Source organism: Thunnus albacares, chromosome 4, assembly GCF_914725855.1.
Source record: "Thunnus albacares chromosome 4, fThuAlb1.1, whole genome shotgun sequence".
Classification (NCBI taxonomy): domain Eukaryota; kingdom Metazoa; phylum Chordata; class Actinopteri; order Scombriformes; family Scombridae; genus Thunnus; species Thunnus albacares.
Genome location: NC_058109.1, coordinates 11,561,700 through 11,584,520, shown reverse-complemented (window position 1 = coordinate 11,584,520; position 22,821 = coordinate 11,561,700). Strand labels below are relative to the sequence as shown.

At 38.3% G+C, this 22,821-nt stretch overlaps 1 protein-coding gene across 1 annotated transcript; it reads left to right on the top strand.

Moving 5' to 3' along the window:
- Window positions 1-10,792: 10,792 nt before the first annotated feature.
- LOC122981560 (tubby-related protein 1-like) lies at window positions 10,793-22,215 on the top strand. Its single transcript, XM_044350320.1, has 13 exons — window positions 10,793-11,235; window positions 13,884-14,007; window positions 14,132-14,254; window positions 14,394-14,525; window positions 17,785-17,922; window positions 18,149-18,301; window positions 18,375-18,457; window positions 18,598-18,762; window positions 19,025-19,137; window positions 19,248-19,356; window positions 19,477-19,575; window positions 20,692-20,863; window positions 21,038-22,215. Exons 1-13 carry the CDS (start codon window positions 11,221-11,223, stop codon window positions 21,169-21,171), a joined length of 1,560 nt encoding a protein of 519 aa, XP_044206255.1. The 5' UTR covers window positions 10,793-11,220; the 3' UTR covers window positions 21,172-22,215.
- Window positions 22,216-22,821: the final 606 nt, after the last annotated feature.

Sequence of the window (22,821 nt, the reverse complement as noted above, 5' to 3'; positions counted from 1 at the left end):
GCAGATTCAGGACTAAAATAACATTTTCCACCATTGCTGGTGTGTGAAAGCTGGGGCTGAAGACTTGTACTTGCATCTTTAAGTGCTCTACTATGGGTTTGTTTACTGCTTGTTGTTTTATGAGAGCGATAAAACTAGAAGACTGTTGTTTGAGATGTATATTTTGTTTTGGACTGTGGAAGTTTCTTGTGAATCATACCCATATCCTGCTGTAATACCACTCAGTGAATTATGAGAGATGGATCTTTACACACACTGACATTCTCAAGAGACTTTTCTGAAAAAAGTCCTATTTTTTATGGTTTGTTTTAGTCAAAGTTAGTTTCTTGATGTCAATCCAGTGAGTGCCTGAAAGTTTAGACACTCACGGGAGTGTTTGAAAGTTTGTTTAGTAAACTTTTGTCATATGTGGCTCCATTCTGTCACGGGAAACCTGTCAGTCTAATATTCCTCACAGGTTAAGACAAACGTTGAGACACTAGTGGAACATCTGGAGCATCCAGATGTTATTCCCGAGATGGATTCATCATGGCTTTCACAGAGAGAGTGCATTTTTTGGACATCTGTTAATTGGTCGCTCATTGTTAGAACGGTTTTGAGCGGTAGTCTGTGCGAAATGGCCGTAGTCAATGCCGTAAGTGCTGTTTGCTGTTTATAGCCCGTGAATCAGTTGTGCTAACAAACAGGAAGAGCTGAATGTGTGTATGCAGTATGTCCTGATAAAAGCAACAACCATAAAAAAAGAGACTTTGATCCTGGTAACCACACAGTCACTCTAACCACGGGGAGGAGAGAAACGCAAATAGCGGAGGATATGGCTTTCCAAACAACATATCATCAAGCAGCACAGCAAGTTCATCTGAGGAGAACTGGGGGGAGGAGGAAATTAGTTTCTCTCTCCCTGCCCATCCTCCCTAGGCCCTCCCCCTTTTTTTCTTCATTCACCCTTTCCGTACAGTACAGTATGCCATAATCTGTCTTTATCACACTCAAACACAAACCTAAAAGCTGACTCGACTGTATGCAAACAAAACCACACACAAGTGTGCACCAAGTAACATGTGCTGAAATGTTTACACAGTGGGTTCGCAATAAATCTGCTTCATAAATGAGTTTTATCTGTGTAGTAAAACAGAGGTTTGTAAATATAACTCATTTTGAAGCATTTGTGTTTTTTTTTACGTTAGAAAACCGAATAAACCGAAAGAGCTTCACCTGAAAACCAGATCCTGCAATCTTACAATACAAGCCCCTTCATGTATAGAACAATGCTTTCATCAAAGGGATCTGGTTCATACTGGTTTGTGAGCAGGTCTATCAAACAGCAGCATTCAAGAACACTTCAGGAATGATTCATTTTGCCTATATGATATGGTAACCACATATTTTTCGAGATGCTTATTCCACCCGTTTGGAATACTTTTTCATTTTATGGTGAAATACATGACGAACAGTAGCCCCAGTTTGTTGATTTCTCGCACCTATACATATCAATCCTGCAACACAGAAACCAAAATGTTTAATAAAAGAGGCAAAATGACTTTATCACGGAGAGTTTCCCGCTTGAAACTGAGAGATAATTATCACTTTTGATGGGGTGAAATGTTGTTTGTTCAAGCCAATAGTGTTGTAGTGTCTTTAGGCTCCGACGTACTGTAAATTATACCTAAATGTTGCTTTTTACTACAGTCCTGTACTTTAAGAGGCAGTAACACAACCACTAAAATATCTTTTTACTTGGGGCATGTGTTTTCATCGAACATCGCAGTGTAAACAGACTGCTCATTACCATAACTATATACAAATGTTTTGGTCATTATTTCTTAATGCGTCTAAACCGAGAAATAACATTATATAAAACAAAATCCGAGTGTGTCTCGGTCGAACAGAAATGGTGGACATTGTGTTCGGTGCAAGCAAAGCAGTCACGTGTACAGTGTGGAAGGTGATAGTAAAAGACGTGTAAAAGTGCAACAGAAATGAATAAAGGGAGACTTAAGTACAAAGAGGAATATCAAGGCCCAAACAGAAGCAGAATCAAAAATCAGAAATACCTGGAGGTGAGTTTTTTGTACAGGTCAGGCTACTGTTCACCCGCAAAGAATTAGGCCATGGTGGCGGCGAAAAAAAAAAAAAAAAAAAAAGGCGGGTTAGAAAAGAGACAAGAATGCATTTCCACATCCCTCTCTTTCGCCTGCAAGACGAGGGAAAGGCTGAGTAGTGTACCAGCAAGCAACCCCACTCGAACAGGGGCTGGGGCTTGAGAGCAGTTTCTGGGCCATGCCCTCCTCTCTCTCCCTGCCCACTTTTGCCCCGCTGCCAAGAGGGAGAGACAGCGAGGAGAAAGGGAGGCAGAAAAGAAATCATGAAGTCACAAAATGCTGCTTACACGCTCCCACTAAAGGTACGAAATTTGTGGCAGAATATGAATACAGCAGGCTTGAGTTTTGCCTTCATGGTAAAGTCACAGAGTTCGCAGAGTAAATTCACCACATAAAAGGGGAGCAGTCACACGAACTGTAGATTATGTGTCATCAAATAGACATCTCACTTGTCTGTAGGATTAAGGGCTGGGAGGGGAGAAAGACGGACAGAGAGAGACAGACAGAGAAATAAGCTCGGGTAAAGGAATCAGAAGTGAGTACTTACATGCTGTCTTGTAACAAAGCCAAAAGGTTTGACAGATTTATCTACAGTTGGCCAAACAAATCAGTGCCAGATATTCCTGAAGCATTTCAGAGCAAAATGAGTTAAAGCCTTCTCCCAGAGCCGTGCAGTAAAGTCTTTTGTCAGCACTTGGCATCATTCCCAGGTAGTACATACATGCCTCACAGTTCCCATTTTCGGTAGTCACTCCGGACGTCTTTAGTTGTTCTGCACCTGCCTGTGTTTTTATTTGGATTCGTTGCAGAGTCGACAGAAGAGGACAATAACCACTGAGATTTCTGATTTAATTTGATTGTAGCAGTGAATGGAAACTAGTGTTTATAGTCAACATAACAGCCCGAACGAGTGGTCTGGGATGTTAACCACAATACATCCTCAAGCAACAAAATCTTGTCATGGAGCTCTGAAAGGAAAATAAGGGCAGAGGGAAGGGTCAATCTCTGGGAACAAACAAATCCAGAGACATTGTTTTGTGTGGACCATCCCCAAGAAATGAAAGTCACTGAAATAATCCAATGTACGAGTCCTGAATGGGTGCTTTCATTTTATTTGTGTCCACACCACAAACACTCATCAGTGTCTTTCCTCAGGCAATATCCAAGACAGCTTCCTGTGTGACGTCACTGACTCTTCATTTTTTAAAAGCAATTACCTCCTTACATATAAATCCTTCCTCTCCTCATGCAGTCCTCCTTTCAGAATATTTTTGTGCATATTCTTGACGAATTTGTAGTTTAAATGAACAAAGAGATGCAAGCGTGAATCAATCAGCTGACATATCACGCAGGTCGAAGAAGAGGGGAGAAGAGTAGAGGAGCTGCAAAATCCCTTTACTCTGTGTCTTTCTCTTCCTGCTCGAGAACACTGAGCTTGTAAAAGTTCAGCTGCAAGGGCTTGGGCCAGCCTCCATTGGCACCGTTTCAAAAGCACACTGCTTGTTTCAGAAAAACGGTGGGGACAAGTCTGCGAAGGGAGCGCTGGCTCTTTGCACTCTCTCCCACCACCACCACCACCACCACCACCCTCTCTCTCTCTGTCGGGGACTCAGGGCAGTGACCACTCTCAGGACTTCCTCTCTCTGCTCTCAGGGCACAGCAAAGCATACCAGCTCAGATGTAAAGGCATCTGTTAAGGGATCCACGGTAGTCTGGATCACTCTGAAGAGGCTGGTCTCTATCACAGACACCCAGAGAATAGGAAATGCAAGCTACAGCACTATTTCCTGGATACTTTGTCCTCCATTTCAGATGTGTGTCAAGCTCTCACGAGGCTCAGCGCTGCTTGTGTTACAGTTCACACAAGGTTCTGGCTGCTTGGCCTTTATTTCTGCTCTGAGTGGCTCAGAGGTTCTCATCAAACCTTCCACGTTGCTTCCTTCTTGACACTTTATAGCAACTGTGATATTTCTCTTTTGCCATATTTTTGCTGCAACTTTTACTGTAAATAGTTTTGAAGAATAATACACTAAGTGAAAGAGAGCACATGAAAGTAGGTTTATGCTGAAGATGAGAAAAACTAGTAATATCCCTTGTATTATTTTCATCTGTTTAATTGTACAAACTCTCTATGCAGGTGTCATATTAATACTGATACTGCCGGGGGCATGCAGGGAGGGGACCCGAGTAAAGAAGTATTTGCCAACACTTGTATGTTTTTCTTATCCTACTGTGCCCAAAACTCAAACACTAACAGGACTGATTGTTTGACATTTTGCAACACACACAACTGAAATGATGTCTTAAAAATGATTTAAACATTCTGAAATAAGAGTGAGTCTTTTTTAGTCTCCTCATAAAGTTGTAAACTTCTGTTGCCTGTCCTGCAGAAACACATTGACCCTTCACACAGCTATCTGTGCAATGGGAAGAGTGTTAAAGATCATATAACCTAATGTGAGCTGTAAAAATTGTGTTGAAACAACTGCCGCTTTTCTAAGGCTATAAAAACACAGTTGTCTTTGGAATTTACAGTAAGCAGCCTACAGTACATGTAGGCAGCTGCCAAAAAAACACTGGGTGTTATGCAAAAACATGTTCTTCCAGTTGTTTGATACAACCAACTCTGTCTTAACTAATATGGAAAACGGTCTATACATTAGAAAAAATACTCAGATTCTGCTCTTATCTCTCCCTGTCCTATGCAATTTGTCATCAGCTACACTTAGCGTGTGTGAGAGTGCACATGTGCAGTACATTCACCTGTAAGAGTGTGCATCTGCGTTCATGTTTGTATATATTTGAGGAATTAGTTTGTGTTAATGCTCTTTATGGCGCCAGTGTCTGAGGACGCTCTCTCTCCTCTGGGACCATCCATTTGAGATCCTGCTTTCAGCAGTGATGTCATCACCCGCTTGACTGTGCATTGTATTTACATGGCCTCCCCTCCCATCTTTTTTTCTGTTACGGGTCAATAAGGGCAAGTAATGCACTCTGCGGTGAATAGCCATAATATGATCCGCTATTACTGTATCTGCTGGGATTTTATTAACAAGGCAGAGATATCAGGGAGGCTTGTAAGTGAAGGGGCGTTCTCAACTTGTTGTCTTTATTAGATTTGGCACTTTGCTTCTTAAGCCTACATGGGGAACTTTTGTTTCAGTATCATCTCTTATCTTCTTGCCAAGCCAACCCTGATGGTCCAATGAAGACCACATGAGTACAAATAAAGAGATAATTTAGTGTTGAGAGAAATAGAAAAGTGATACCTCCGCTTCTGAGATGGTTCACAAGTTCTCATGAGATGTTTAACTTCTCACCCAAACAGTGCAGTTGTTCGGTTTTGTTTTTACAGAATCATTTCTCAAAATAAAAATCTTAAAAGTCATCTTAAAAAAATGCTCATCAAATGGGACCCACAGGACAAAGCCTATATTAAATACTTTGATAAATTACTGAGAATTACTTTTCATGTAGTCCCACCCACAGAGTAAAATTTCCACTTGCCTAACAGTTCAGTTATGACAGGAAACCTCTAAAACCAATGACCAAATTCTCATTAATCTTAGCTGTGTTTTCAGATCAACGATAGCATGCCATTCTGCAGCGTCAGTAAATGTCAACATACTAACATCCATTTGTCTTGATTTGTAAAGATCAACAAATCATTGGTTTTATGTCCTGCCAACTGTCATTAACATTTTCAAATTATTCTTTAAAAAGATATATACATACATGGATACATGATACACAAATACATGTTATCAAGTGTGATATAACCACCATATTTTTTGGCATGTACCACACTAAGGCCATGTGGTCAAATTTAAATAATTTACTTAAAATGTAATAACAATAACTTATTTCACCAGTCAATTGGGAACGAACTGTTAACCACAAAAACAAAAAGAAGAGCCACTAGATGGCAGAAAGGGGCTTTACAGTAACAGCTTGAGTTTCCTCACCTGCAAAAAGCCACCAGGATTAAACTAAATAAAAAAAAAAATACCAGGAGAATCGTTGATCCTGCTTTTAATTTCGACCGATTTCAAATGCTTCTCATTTTAATTGATTTTCGATTTAGAATCAAAATCGCGACACCCCTAGAAGATATATTGCGTGTTGTGCTCTAGTAGAATATTCCAGAGATAACTTTTAATTTTTTCATAAGACTTTTAAATGGCTAAATTCTCAGCTTCTAAGGATTTATTTCACGTCAAACACTGCTTTTACATAAACTTTAAGTATGCAAGAAGTGTTTTTTTCTGCCACTTGGGGGCAGCAGAAACAAGTTGTAAACATTCCACTGACATATCACCTTTAAGTTGATATGTTGAACTTGTTAGCAAACAGTTACTTATTTACACATCCAGCAGTTCCAGAGAAACATCATCAATCATTTGGAATTGTGTTTCTGTACATCTGGTGAATATAAGTCCAATATTCAATCTCCTTTTGCTCTGTTTTTGCTCTCTACCAACTCCAAAGAGAAATATCTGGTCTTTAGCTGCTGAATGCGCCACTTTGTTCACAGTTTGGTGCTGAGCAGGTAGTGTACAGTGGGTTTTAAGAGCTTTTTGGTGAAAACAGCTGCCTTCTGCATCCAAAAACAATGCAATTAGAGTGGTGAGATTGAACTGAAACAGTAAATTTGCGGGCTGGAGAGCTAGCATTGAACAATTGCTGAAACTTGCTGTAAAGCTCCAGAAATCTGAGGGGAGATGCGAGTTGGGTAATAATTCTCTGTGGGTTCATTACGACGCCCCTCACATCTGATATGTTGTTATTATAAAAAATAGATCATAGCTGCTTTAACTTAGTAGTGACACGTTTTGGAAAACAGAAAACCGTGCCACAACAATACTCTAACATGCTAACATTGCTTTGCTAATGTGTTAACTTTTGAGCCTACAATTAGCATGTTTAAAAATGTCAAGAATTGTTTAAATTATTGAATGCTAACTTTAGCACAAGCTCAATACACAACTGAGCCTTGTTATAGCTGAGGCGGACAAAGTAAGCTATGGTACAGTTAATGCTAATTCCCCTGAATCTGACAGTGTAGAGCTGAGCCTGACATGCTAAGTCTAAAGCTGGGGTGTGTTTGAAAAGAGCTGTCGTCTGACCATGTGGAAAGGCAAATGTTTTAATAGTGACCAAGCTCAAGGGTGTGGTAAAAAGTGTGCCGTCATAGAGGGGGATAAGCCATGATAACTGTATAAATATGGAGATAACACACTTTCAGAGACTCTTTCCTGTAAAGCATTGATAGGGTTTCACTCACTTGTACACACAAAATCTGACAGAAACGTACTCAGGCCTGGCAAATTACTGTGTAAAGTGGAGGTGCTTGTCGGTTTCAGACATTGTTGGACGCCCAACAAGCACCTCAGAAACTTCAAGTAACTAAAATATGACTCGAGTATTACTGCAATAAGAATCGGAGAATGGCAAACTCCATTTTTCATCCATGCAGAGATTTTGTTTTCTGGTTTGTAATGAAATGAGCATTTCAGCCTCACAGGGCCACTCGCGTTGATTAACCATAATTTATTTAACCTTGTATAACCCTGCTCAGGTAGAGTTCCAAGTTTGGGTATGAAACAGGATGTGACCTTGTTGATTCAACAGTGTGAGCTTGTGAGTTTCATTCTATCTACAACCCAAGAGACTATTTTTTCCTTCTGAATAGCATGGACGAGACCTCCTGCCATTGTCTTCTTTTCTACTGCTCCACCTTCCTTGAACAATCCCTCCTTTGGGGATAGATTCATATAACCCACATTTTCCTGTTTCATCTTTATTGTTTGTCCTTCCTGAGATATGGTACCTCTCCTAGTTGATGATTCACTAGGTTTTACAGTGCCACCAGGTTCATGTCCTCACCAACGTGCTGTTTCAGCACTAAACCCATGGGTGAACTAAAATATCATCATCATACCCCCTCCTCAAACACAGGTCACTGCCACTGGAAGCTCTACCTTTATGTATTTAACATAATTCTTCCTGGCTTAGTGTTTGCACAACTGCTCCGAATGGTCCCCATTTCACCATAACTTTGATTCATGTGTTTTCATTTCATTCGGGCTTGTTGTCACAGTTGTTGGTATAGTAAGAGCTGGTTTTACAGCCTCTCTGCTCTACTCTCTTGTGCTGCTTCTCATTGCTTTAACACTGTTTACCATCTCGTTCACAGTAATAAAACACAACTGACATGAACAGAGATTGGAAACACAGTATATGGTGAGAAACACACTGTAGTTTCTGTCTCTTTAAGATCTTGATGGCTCTCCACTGCTCCCCTGAGGTCGCTGGCCTTCCTTAGGCCGCCTGCCAACTGCCATGTTACTGTCAAGCGTTTGCAGAAATGCCAGCAAAGCCATTAGTCTAGACCCTTTTCAACAGTCAGCAGACTGGACAGCGTGAGCAGCACGGTGATGCGGAGAGACAAAGGGTCTGGCCTTATAAAAATACAAAACTTTCCTGTCCTGTCCTGTTATTGTTTACTTCAGCTGTGATTACTCTCCTCCCATCTCCTCTTCTGAACTCTCAGACTGCAACCAGATAGCACTCAGATGGGGTTTGAGGTTGTAGCAAACTTCCTTTTTGATGAGTTATTATGCTTTTTAACTTTTCCAATCTTAACTCTAAGCACAAATGAAATTACAGTACCTCCATGTGCCCCCTGGTGCCTCACAGCTGCTTCTTCCATTGTTGTTTTTTGTCTCTTGGGGTACAGCAGCATCTGGTGGTTGACTGAGGAAATCACACTTTGTTTTTAATAAATAGACACTTCTTTTTCAACCTTTATTGCTTTAGGGAAGCAGGAGAGAGGAGACTGTCAAGACCACACTGCTTCACAAACCAGCTCCTGTACTCTTGGGCAAATACAGCTGTTCCATTCACACAACATTAGATTACATTGTTGAAGACACGTTCCCCGTATTTGTTGAAGTAAGGAGAACAGTCCCTCTGGTCATAACCACCTTCTGTAATTTCTAGGCTCTTGCTGATTCCTCACTTTCATTCAGGTGCAGTTTTACACACCTAAACTAGAACTACACCTGCTTTGTTTCACCTGAATCTGTTTTACTTTACCCATGTAAAATTTATTTATATACAAGCAACATTTTTTTTGTCCTTGGGAACCTCCTTACATTTCTATGAAAACCCTAGAAATGCTCACAGATGGTGAGTAGCTGATTAGAGTAATCCCAGTTGAAGGGTCAGGGTATCCTGGTTGTGTGGTATTCGATGGGGGGGGCATGTTGCTTTGTTAACAATCCTCTTAGAGGTCAGGTCATGTGACCCCTGTGTGGGCTACAGGAAGTGTATGGAGCCTAGTGGGCATTCACAAGCTGGATCGAAACTAGTAATCACTCTGCTGCCTAGCTAAACCATTACCTGGTGAGAGATTGTGTGTGTATGTGTGCATAGATGATATTTTCTATATTTTCATACTGATATATCTTTACATACAGGCTTAAATTGAGTGATTTGCATTGGCTGTCCTTCTGTCAGTGCACTCAGTTTCACATGTTTGTTCATTAAGACAAAAATCTGGATGTAGCCTCTTTGCACCTCAAACATGCCTCTCCACAATCACATCGTGAAAGAGGCCTGGACACAGGACAGGTATGTGAACATTACCACACAACAATACAGAACTTGTATTGTATTTTTAAACATTTTTCATATGAGGGCTAAATATGTTAGATATCCTCCTCGTGCCTTTCATTAGTTCTACCTGAGGCGTTATGGTTTTCTCAATGGTTATTATTGCTTTACCACACCCACTTTCCACTGGTACTAGCCAAGTGGTGCTAAACCAATAAGTGTCAAGGGTAAGCTTTACTTGTTGCTGTCAGGCAGCCCTTCTTAGGCCGAATTCCCAGACCTTGTGTGACCTGTTAATGTAAGAATGACACTGTGCCACAGAGCTCGTTGGCTATAGATGAGGAGCTTTTGACACTGTCATGGCTATCTGCTGCCAGGCGTGGCTACTATTCTTAACTAGTTGGTATAAATAGATCCTAAAAGTCTTTTTGAAGATGTTATTTTAACCTTATTTTTCTTTAAATAGGCCAGTTTTCAGTTTAGAGCTGAAACAATCAACTGATTAATCAATTAGTTTATCAACCAAAATTAATCAGCAACTATTCTTAGAGTTTTTTAATTGTTTAGGTCTTTTCTTCTCAAATATGAATATTTGTTGATTCACTCAGTCTTAAATGATATTAAACTAAATATGTTTAGGTTTTGTACCATCGGTTGAACAAAACAAGAAACGTGACTGCCCACTTGTGATTTGGAAGATTATAATGGACATTTTTTTACTTTTTTCTCACATTTTATGGACCAAACAATTGATTAAATGAGAAAATAATCTCCAGATTAATCAATAATGAAAATAATCATTAGCTGCATTATTTCAGATCACACATGTAAAAGAAAGTGATTAACATCATATATAACAAAATTTTTAAAAAAACAACAACAAAAAAAAACATTGCTATACTATTTTGTATATACCAAAATGACACCATCATAATTTAATTATAACAATGAATAAAAGCAAAGTAATATTACATTATATTAACATGTTTCTCTTTATCTTTGCCCAGAATTCAAGAGGATGAGGATTCTGCTTCGTCCCCGCTGCTGCCGGTTCAGGTAAATGTAACTTTTAAGAAACAAAAATCCCATTTCCCTTATTTGTCACTGGAGACAGCAAAAAAAAAAAAAAAAAAAAAAAAAACAACTTACAGATGGTGCTGGTAGTCTGACCTATAAAGTACAAAAGGTGTAAAGTAAAAGGAGAGGACAAACATCTAGTATTCCAGACGTTAAAAACTCACATTGAGTTGGACTCTGAATAGTGGACACATGTGATAAACAAGCCTTCTCCCTCCTCCCGAGCCTTTGGTTTCTCCCGTTGACGTGTTTCTACAGAGCAGATGGCTTTACACATAAATCCTATTAACAACTTTCTGCTGATGGAGATGCAGTGAGTACAGGGCTTTCTCACTCTTTCATTATCTCCACTGAGAAGCCTGCTTTTTTATTTTCTAACCTCTAAAAACGAAGCCGTGGTAGAGCTGAAGTCAGAGGCCACGCCATGTCTGCAGAGAAGGTAACAGGGTGGGGTTGTGGTTTTGTGGATTTTTTTTTTTTTTAATTAACTTTCAAATTAGATTACTTCTCAGTGTGCATTCAGCTGCTTAGCGATGACATGTAATGATGTTTGGACAATGAAGACTAATGAGACCACAAAAATTATTTTAACAAGACTCAAATAACATGTTTGATGTTGCCATACAAGAATATTTATAGATGGGCCTGCTCATACAAAGTTTAGAGTTTGAGTGCAATTAATTCATGTGACAGTTTGACATCTTTTTGTGCCTCTAATTTCTGTTTGTGATGTAGAACTGGCTTCAATTATTTAAATGTAAATGAAACATATTTAGAAGGATGTTTATGTAGAAAATAATCTGTGAGTCACATGTGAGGTAACTGCTCTTTAATGCCAGCATGGGAAGTATTTAATTAGAGTAGAACAGATTATCCAACAGAGGCAGTTTTCAAACATGATTTAAAGACTGGAAATTTTTCCTGTTGGCAGCTGAATCATGGATCGCCTGTATGCTTGGTCATAACTTGTATCTTGATGGATGTCCAAGTTTATAGAGCTCATCTGCTGAGCAATGCATCTGCAAAAACACGCATGAGGGATTGAAGAGTCAGTAATCCTTCTTTATGCCATTAAAGGCCCATGTACCTTAAAAAAATATATATATTATTACCTCATATAATAATAATGTATCACCATCTGTTTGTTTTTAACTGTATTACAGGATCAGTTGCAAAAACTAGGCTAAATCTCTGTCCATTTTACACAACATTAAGGGTGATTATTGGATCATAGTTTCATGTCAATCTTTGTTTCAATTGTTGTTTTAAACATGATCCTCTTTCTATTCAGGAGTTGCAAACCTCTCAGTGAACTGCAGTAATTATCCAATATATGTGTCAGCGCGTCCAGTATTTACAAAGAAATGCATAAAGGTCACTAACAGAGTTTCAAATACATTTTTTAACAAACATATCCTTTTATTATAGTCATAAATAAGCATTTGAAAATACTGTGTGACAGTAGCAAAATAGGGTTCTTTTTGAATAATTATTAAAAGTTATAAGTTCAGTAGATAGAAATTAACAAAATTAACAAAGAGATTGTTGGTAAAGTAGCAAAACTACACAAAAAATGTTTTATTTTGGCCTTTGTCAACAGTTAAACTGCTACTTTAATGTCTATGAATATAATAGACAGATATGAGTATTTGGCTAAAATCTGATGATGATGTTTGTCTTTTATTCAACACTTCATCACAACATGACAAATGTCAAATCTGCTGTCATTACTCTGAGTTGTAGATTGTTTGAGGACACAAATAGGCCTCCATCGATGCAGGATCTGCGTCTAATAGGATTACCTTTACTGTCTCCACTGGTCACAATCATACTGACCTCCTTCTCCGTGACATAGGAGAGTGACACGTTGTTCCTGTCACTTTGTGCAAAGGTTTAGTCCTCAGAGTCCTCCGACTTACGAAATGTTTGTGGACAACACAGCACAGAGTTCATTTTTTATTCATTATAACATGGACTATTGTATTTGAATATTGTACAAGATTATCAAATAGACAAATACATGTCAGAGGACATGGATATTATGAGGGAGGACTGAAGGTCAGCTTGTGTCTAGACAGTGCTGATGAAAACTTTTATTACAGGTGAAGAAAGAGCAGCAAATTGGAGAGTTATGAGTAATATGAATATACATGAAATACAATATATATTACATTTCAGCAACAGTCTAGAAAATGTCAATGAATATATACTTAACTGACTTTCAAATACTTTCCCATAATCTACTGCACTTTCTGTCTCTCATTATTCTGTCTTCAGTGGTTAACTCAGCCTATGTGGCAGCTCAGCAGACTTGGCTTGTTGCTTAGTCATTTATTTAGGTTTAGTGAAGTGATTGACTTGCTATGTTGTGTCCTCTAATACATGTGATGTAAAGTGTGTTTGGGATTCACCGTGATCATTGTGCTTCTAAGTTTCCTAGTACTCAGGAGGAGGCCTGAGCAAGTTACATAAAATCATTACAAAACTTTTTTTTTTTTCCTTGTTTTTTTTTGTTACAAAACTGTATTAACAAAAATAGAAACAGATTATTCAGTTCTATAAAATGCATGTTTATGAGCATAGTATCACTGTTATTACATCATGCCTTGTTGCTTCATTCACTTCCTGTAACTAAATCTGACGTTGTAGGTCCATTTACAAGTCATAAATACAAGATGTTATCAGCAGCTTAATATGCAGCTCTACCAGAAGCTACATGTATTTATTACTGCCTTTGTATTTACTATTACAGTTTTACTGCCATATTGCACTCATATGAGGATGTTCTTCATTAAATTTTATGTGAATGACTGAATATAATATCAATAACATATTTTATAATAGAGCCACAATATTAATAGCTGTAGAAGTAGTATAAATATAATTAGTAATCTTGTTTTTTGCCTTCTTACCCTCTGCTTCCTACACATCTGACTTTATCATGGTGAGTTTTTATTACTAATAAAGATGTTGCTATCTTCAGTCTTGCGATATATATTTTGTTTTTCTCAGTTTTCTTTTTTCTTTTTTTTTTCTTCCATGACTTTCATTTCTAATTTGTTTTATATCTCTAAAGAAAATCCCCAGAAGCCAAAAAAGAAGAAAGAGGAAGCCAACGGCACCACAGAAGGCAAGTCTGAGGCCAAGCCCAAAAAAACAAAGACCAAGAAGAATGAAGATCCGTCAGATGAGGAAAGTCCAGCCATTCAAAGTGAGTAACTTTGTAGATATTTTAAGCATTTCCATCAAAGAAAGCAGACAATAAACTGATGTTTTGAGTGTTTCTCTATCGGCATAATCTAACAATACTGCTGTTTCCTGCTCAAATATTACAGATGGAAAGAAGGTGAAGAAAAAGAAAACAGAAAAGAGTAAAGAAGAACCAGAAAAAGAAAAGGAGAAAGACAAAGAGAAAGAGCCGAAAAAGAAAGCCAAAAGTGCTCCAAAAAAGAAGAAAGGTAAGACGTTGACGACTTTTACCGTCAAACGAAAAATCAACCACAGTGGCATGTTACTTAAAATTGGGCAGTGCGAGGACCTTCAGTCAACCATGAAAATCCATAATTGGTTTGATGAGGGTGTTTGCTATATCTGCAGGTTCAGGCACAGACGATGACGATGACGATGACGATGATGAGGACACCCCCAAAAAGAAAACAAAGAAAAAGACAACGAAGGACAGCTCTCCATCTTCAAGTTCTGCCAAAGAGAAGAAATCTAAATCTAAAGGTAAAGGCAACACGCAGGCAAACAGTTTTCCAAAGGCATTAACAGTGTTCTCAAAACAACAGTTTAAGACCAGACTAAGAGGATTAGATGATTTTATTGTGTAATGGTGAGTGAGTGGAAACACTGAGTTGGTAACACAGAACACAGCAATTACATGAGTAGCTTGCCTTTAAGCAATCAACTGTGGAAAATGTCTTTAAAATATAGTAACTCCCAAATCCTGACAATTTTCTTTTTAATTCTACTTAACATTTACCGTTAAAAATGGAAGTCATTCACCCAGAACTGTTTAGCCAGACTCCTCTGCGGCTTTGTGTGGCACTTCTACTTTGCAGGAGGTCTGGAGAAAATGATGCAAGATACTACTTTTCCAAACTGTCGAACAAATTCTCAATTAGGATAACACTAAATAGGAAAAACTGATTAGCTAACAGCCTGGCTAACTCACTAACCGTTGTACAAAAACTATTGAATACTTTGAATGTCACAATGAGCCATGAGTCTTTTTGTGGCTTCAAAACTAAAATAAAGTAGAGGGCATAGTTCCTAATCACTGTCCACTTTAATGTCACTTGGGATCTGTTTTGTAATAAGTTGCAAGTTTTTCTACATACCTTTGTTGTTTCTCAGGTCTCTTGGGCATTTTTTGACACGTCACCTTTTAGCCACGTATCTTAAAGATGAGTAATGATGATTGCTCCTCTGACTTTTCCTCTAACGCCGCCATGAGGTTTTGGTTTTGAGTGAAATACGTCAGCAACTATTGGATGGATTTACAAGAAGTCTGGTACAGACATTCATGTTCCCCTCAGGATGAATTGTAATAAGTTTGGTGATTCAATTTGTCCAGTATGTTTTGTGCTAATTCGCTCATGTTAGCATGCTGACACACTAAAGACGATGAACATGGTAAACATTACTCCTGCTAAACATCAGCATGTCACTGTGAGCATGTTAGCATTTAGCTCAAAGCACCGGTGTGCCTTATGTTGCGTTCACGTCTTATACGATTGATGGGAATGATTAACAGGTCCAAAAAACTTCTACAGGTGCATGATCAAAAGACAGACTGAAGCTTTTTCATGTTGTGAATTCATGATTTAATATTAATTCAGTGCATTTCAGGTGTTGAGGTTTTGTGTTTTTTTGACAATTCCTGACGAAGAGTTCAGTTTGATCGAAAAAGTTTCTCTGTTAAATAAAATTTGCTGGGAGCTCTCAGTTCAGTGTGCAGATAGATCTTTAGTCTGACTTTTGCCTAAAGATGGGAAAGATTCCCATGTTGTCATTAGACAACTCAACATGATTGTATGGTTACAGAGTTGGTAAGAAAATACTATGCACTTACAATATAACACTACATCCATGAAATCACCATGAACGACAGATTTTGGATGATGTGAGGTGTCCCTATTTGCTACATTTTCAAGTACTTCCCCATTATGAAGTGCCAAGTTGGATACATAAGTAGAAAAGTTCAGAAAAGTCTGAGTTTCCCAGTTGTAATTACGACCTGGATTTTGGTCAACACTATACACTAGTCAGAATCTTGTAATTATGATACTCCACTATGACGTGAACACAACATAAGTACAGCCTCACAGAGCTGCAAGCATGGCTGCAGACTGTCAGTCTTGTTCCTGGAGGTATACACTTCTCCTCTCAGGGGTTTCACCAGTGATAACGCTGCAGTAGCTTTCAAAAACTGTTAGCACCAATGTTACTGATTATTTCTTTGGGACGACACACTTGTGCAGAGTTACAACTTTTGTTGTATGTAACTCATTATTCCATGTACATGAGCTAAAATCAAGTGAATCAGTGCAGGAATAGAACTTAAAATTTAGCTATTTATCACTACAGTATTGTTTTACTGTACGTCACAGCTCAGAGTGTTGCTGCTCTTTTCTTGGACCGTCTCCAGAACTCTTGCCACTGAGTTTAGCTTAACCTTCCTCCACCTCAGATCAGCCGTCAGTCATTTCAGGAATACGTGCACTAACTTGTGTCTGTGGCTCCCTGCTTCACCTGTAAAGTATGGGCATGCTAGGTACTCTGTTAGTTGTAAACATGGAAATGAATTACATTATATCAGTAGTAGTCACTACTTTAATAGTAATTATATCAGTGGCCTACTTCATACTCTCAATGTATTACTGAAGCTATCTTTTTATGTCGTATAATATCTGCATTTTCATATTGTGATTTCATTATTCTATTTTATTTCTATGAATTTCAGGGGGAGTTAATTATATAGTAAGATATTGTTCAAGGAAGATTGCAGTTTCTCCACATCTCTAAAAGTCTGCACATGCTACATCCTAAACATTTAGTAGCCAGACAGATATTTTTGTGTGTGACCAACAACAGAAGAACACGATTTAATTTCAAGGAATTCCATATGTGTTTAGATTTGGACACCATTGATTACTACTATCAGCAATGAAAAGAATATTTATCATACATGATAGGCTATACTTTATCTTAGGACATTTTCCTGACTATTTGCTAAATAACTTATATTACAAAGCTGTTTCAGAACCACCATCATCAAAAGTCAATTACAGTGTCCATGGAAGAGTTAACTCATGTGCACTTCAAACTTTATTATATTTTGTTATTTAAGAAATTGGTTTTCACAAGTCATGCATCAGAGATGAATATGATGAACCAAAACAACTTGTGTTAAAGTGGTTATAATTAGTATTTTAACAATGGATTTCATGTGAGAGGGGTCACTCACAGTGACATCACAGAGAATTATCACTTGACTCTGCAGTTCCCTCTCACTTCCACAGAGCTTTATAGTCTTTTAGCTCATTGTTTTGGTTTTACAGTCCACAACTTTACTGTTTGGTTCACTTTCACTGCTCTCATAGCTTTTCAGCTGCAGCTAGAAGCAGTTTTCAGCAAAAAACCTCTAAAATACCCACTGCACACGACCTATCCAACACCAAACAACAGACAAAGTTACCATGTGGAGCATTTAGCAGCTGAAGAGCCAGATATTTCCCTCAGGAGTTGGTGGAAACCAATTGCAACACCCAACCCAAATTACAGTTTGGGTTGGTTTTGCAATTGCTCAATCATTTCCTCCAAGTCTTCTGTTGAATATATCTCATAAAGCAGTGAGATTTATATTATTTGCCTTTAAAAATAGATTAAATTCCTCAGTGTGTGCTCCCTCACATTCTTCAGTTTGGTGTCACATTCGATGACTGATAACATTTTTTACATTTTACTTGTTTCTCATTTGCAGAAGACAAAGATTCTGATGGAAAAGAAAAAAAGTCCAAGTCGAAGGATAAAGATAAGGATAAGGAAAAGGATAAGAAGAAGGAGCCAGCCTCAATGTTCCAAATAAACGGAGATAAGGACTCCAAAAGCAAGAAGAAAGGTGATTATTTTCTCAAACCGTTGCTTTTTTGTAAGCCTGAACCTGCAAAGGTGACTTTATGGTTCAGCATGCATCTTGATGCTAAAATAATTACGAGAATAATATAATGTCGACTTTATTTTAGATGATACATTGTGTCATTATTCAAGAAGAGCATGTCTCAAATGGCCTCTTACAAATTTATGAAATGAAACCTTGAAAACCTTTACACCTGTTTCTTGAGCAGCTGCCAAATCAGACAGTGATGACAGTGAAGAGGAGACAAAGTCAGCCAAGTCAAAGAAGAAATCCGCCGCCGGCTCATCATCCATGTTCCAAGCAACAGGAGACAAGGACAAAGACAAAGACAAAGACAAAGACAAAAAGACGAAGAAGAAAGGCAAGTTTACCACTGACTTCTTCCTCCTTTTGAGTCACTGGCAAGTGTTTAACAAACCTGTTGTTTCTCTCAGGAAAGGCAGAAGAAAGTGATGATTCTGACTCAGAAAAAGAGGAAAAATCAAAGAAGAAAAAGGGCAAAGGGAAGAAGAAAAAGGTATATCAAATTCCAACAATCCACCCGCAAATAAAAGAAAGACATTTTAAGCCACTGTTTTATCAGTGTAAGAGATTTTATGCATACAGCAAACATTAATGATTTTAATCAGAAAATATGTGTTTATACTTTGTGATCAGGAGAGATCTCCATCACCTGAGATTGAGTTTGACAACTTGGAGAAGTTTGTGATGGATCCAGCTCCGCAGGGCACGACAATCAAATGCAGAGTGACTCGGGACCAGCGGGGGATGGACAAGAGCCTCTATCCTATTTATTACCTTCATCTTGACAACGAAAAAAAGGTCAGGGAGGACTGGAGTTTGATAGTTTATAACTGGGAATTAGCAGATGTTTTTATCCAGATGACTTGCAATTAGAGCATCAACATGGTAAGAAGTCAGCCACATTCAGAGCACCAAAACAAAAACTGACAAAGTGTTTAACAAGTAAAACAGTGTTTCTGTCGGCAGATTCATTAATTTAATCAGTTGAATTAGTGCTAAAGTTTTTTTTGTGGTAATTACTGTGTTTTTTCTAATTTTAAAGAATACTTTTTCTTTGTAGACATTCCTGTTGGCTGGGAGGAAAAGAAAGAAAAGCGCAACTTCAAATTATCTCGTCTCGATCGATGCCACAGATTTATCGAGAGGAGGAGAGAATTTTGTTGGAAAACTGAGGTACATCCCACTTAAAAATTCATTCATTCATTCATTCATTCATGTGTAATATCAGCCAAGAATTCATCGGCTGTGAGTTTTCAATTCAAAAACTTTTACATGTTGACTAGGTCAAATTTAATGGGGACTAAGTTCACCGTCTTCGACAATGCTCTAAATCCAGAGAGAGCTCTTCCAGACATGTCTAATGCACGGCAGGAGCTAGCAGGCATCATTTATGTGAGTCATTAGAAAGCTTAATGATTCATGTGACCTTTTCATTTTATAAATACTGTGTTAAGGGACACTTGCTGAAAACAAACAAACAAAAAAAACTTGATCTTTCCCATCCCACATCAGGAAACAAACGTGTTGGGGATGAAAGGGCCCAGAAGGATGACGGTCATCATCCCGGGAATGGACAAGGACAATGATCGAGTACCCCTCCGACCAAGAAATGTAAGCGCAGTGTTTAAAACTTTAGTAGTACACAATTCTTACTACTGAATCTCCTGTGCTGTTAAAGGGTCAGTTCACCCAAATGGCAAAAAAAAAACCCATTTTGCCACTTAATCCTAGTGATAGTGATGAGAGCAGCTGGTGCGTCTGTTTACAGAGCAGCCAAACAAATTCACATTTTTTTTATAAAGAAGTTAATAAAAAATAATCGTAACCGTGACCTGATTTCATGCTGCACATGGCGTGACTAGTTTTCCACACAACAGGAGACAGTACCTCACTAAGCAGTTGGAGGTATTCAATTACTTTCTTGCAATATTTAAAACTGATCCTCTGACAAATGGTATGATATTGAATAATGATAATAATAACAATAATAATAATAATAATAATAATACCAAAAATGACTATTGTCTTGTTTTGTAGATGCGTTTTTGATAAGTGTGGTCAGTGCTGACTGCAGTGACAAACATATTGCGTTTCATGTGGTTGCCTCATAATAAAAGACACCATGTGTTTAGCCAGTTGTTCGCTTGTAATGTGAAGCAGTGGCAGTAGGATGTCCTGTTTGTATTAGCAGCAATGTGATACAGTTCTGATATGACGTTGAGAGACTGAGCAGTAAACAGTGAGGACTGCTGAGATAAAATTACATGAATGTATCGTTTTCATTAATCCCTCATTTTTCGGTGGGCATTCTGAATCCAGCGGTTGACTCCACCACTCCCAGTAAAGACTACTGTACAGACATGCTGCAGAAAGGCTACAGGCTATAAACAATATCAGAAATAGGGTTTGATTTTATGAAAATCTTAAGGATTCTAATTTAAAACTACGATGGCTGAGAAAGTGTATGTAATTGGGATTATCAAGCAGACACCTCCAACCATGGGTATTTTGACTTGTTGATTCATGAGCGTAAAACCATCAGATGGCTCATTAGCAGAAACAGGCATCCCAGAATCCCCTGCTACACACAGTGTCAACAAATTACATCCACACTGCCCACAGCTTGATTTATGGTATGTCGTCTGTTTCTAATGAGAGCAAAACATGGCCAATCATATTACTCTTTGTTGGTGTTTTCCTGACTTATGTTTTGCCAATTCTTGGCAGGAATGTGACGGCTTGTTGATAAGGCACCAGAATAGAAGGATGGAAAATCTGATCGAGCTTCACAACAAGACGCCTGTGTGGAACGAAGAAACAGCGTCTCATGTGCTCAACTTCAACGGCAGGGTCACCCAGGCCTCCATCAAGAACTTCCAGATAGTCCATAACAAAGACTGTGAGTCTGTCTACAGTATCTATCTATCTATCTATCTATCTATCTATCTATCTATCTATCTATCTATCTATCTATCTATCTATCTATCTATCTATCTGTCTATCTATCTGTCTATCTATCTGTCTGTCTGTCTGTCTGTCTGTCTGTCTATAAACTAAGTCTTGTCTTTTTCAGTGGACTACATCGTGATGCAGTTCGGACGAATAGCCGATGACATTTTCACGCTGGACTTCAAGTACCCGCTGTGTGCCGTACAGGCCTTTGCCATCGCACTTTCGAGCTTTGACGGCAAAATCGCCTGTGAATAACAGAAAGATCCCCAGTCGTCTATTCATACTGAAACCAGTGTGCAACACATCCACACCCACATCAGACCAACCCACGTCTTTGGACTCGCCTCCATCGCTTTCTGCGATAGGCACTGATAACGAATGATGACAATACCTGCTGCTGTGCTGTCACCTTTATGGGTGTGTGATTTCCCTTCCGGGAGTTGAGACACAAAATTGGTCTCATGATATCATCAGATCTTGCACGGCATGGCAACAGGAGAGTCTTGCTTTTTTGTCTTTGTAATCAGTGGAAACGTTCACACTTTCTGTGAATCACAGAAAGAAACACAAAACTTGGATGGACTCCAGTCACTGGAGGGTTTTTTTAATGAGATGATGGTACACCTCAAGGATGAAGGTGTTGAATATTACTAACATCATTAAAGGATGTTAAACTGTGTTATGTTTTGGCTTTGTTGTGCTGTATTTTATTGTAATGCTATAATGGGCTGTATTTGAAATATCAAGAGGTCACCAGTGTCTTGTGTCGGATGTGACTGTGACTGACGACACCAAAAATGAAGTCATGACAAGAATGTTTAGTTTCTTTAAGGCAAAATTTAATTTGAAGAGAGTTTGTTGACATATCAACAATCTGAACAAGTGGCACACTGTTACAAAAAACTGATAGCTTTAAAAATTAGATTACTTTTATTATTATTTCTATTTTAACAGCTGTCTTACACAATGGACTGTATTTTAGTGACTTTGGAACATGAGTTCCAGGTATGCGGCATTATTACTGTAAAGTGACATAGCATTTTAGATAAGAAGTGTCTTTAGTTCTTGGTATTTATATTTAACCTGAAATATTTCAACAAAGTATTCAATCTATTTAAGTTTTATTACTCTGCAGATTTCTCTGATGAGTGGGTCTCATTTGAGCTCCTGTAGAATTTTCTATTTGTGTGTTTTTTGGTTCCAGCATTTTGTAAAATTCATTTATTTTTCTGAACACTGCCTTTGTTTCATTTCTAGGCTTATTATAATGATGTTATTTAATAAAGCATGTGAATTCAATTCCCTTGAAGTAAGGATTTATTGTGTATCTATCAGTCTCTCCTCGTTTCTCAGTTACAATATGCTACAATAGCATAATGATATAATAACATTTCTTGGATTTAGCAGATGACAGACTAATATACTAAGAGTAAGTCCACTTCTTATTTAAAGCCATATACTGTATGTTTTTGTAGTCAGTCATAAAATATGTTTTGAGACTATATCTTCCACTATGAGCAGGTAGCTGGCAAATAATCAGAAAGACTCCTTGCAGTTGCAAGATTTGCAAGACACCCACACTGTTTTCCAGTAGTTTCCCGACATGTCGAGAGGAGCTTCACTCAGGATGAAAAACCTGTTTGAGCCGATGGCCTTGAGAGTAAGTGAGAGGTGTGTATTCTGCCTGAACCTGCTCAGGCAGGCAAACTCGCAGATTAAATGAAGCCTGAAGCTGGCAGCTCTTCTGGACAGATGCTGTTAAGGTGAGGTCTTCCTCCATTGTCTTCTGCTGTTACGTGACTTCCAGCTAAAGAACTGCTAAGATTACTGTTGTCATTCTTAGCTACTAATAGTGTAGCTACAAGCAAAATCATTTTCACATCATCTGTACACACAGTAGCTCTG

What these genes read in the sequence shown, in the direction of transcription:
- LOC122981560 (XM_044350320.1), top strand. An exon ending in GAAGAAATCTAAATCTAAAG is followed by an intron (nt 14,526 to 17,784) that starts GTAAAGGCAACA and finishes TCTCATTTGCAG; the next exon opens with AAGACAAAGATTCTGATGGA. An exon ending in AGCTAGCAGGCATCATTTAT is followed by an intron (nt 19,357 to 19,476) that starts GTGAGTCATTAG and finishes ATCCCACATCAG; the next exon opens with GAAACAAACGTGTTGGGGAT.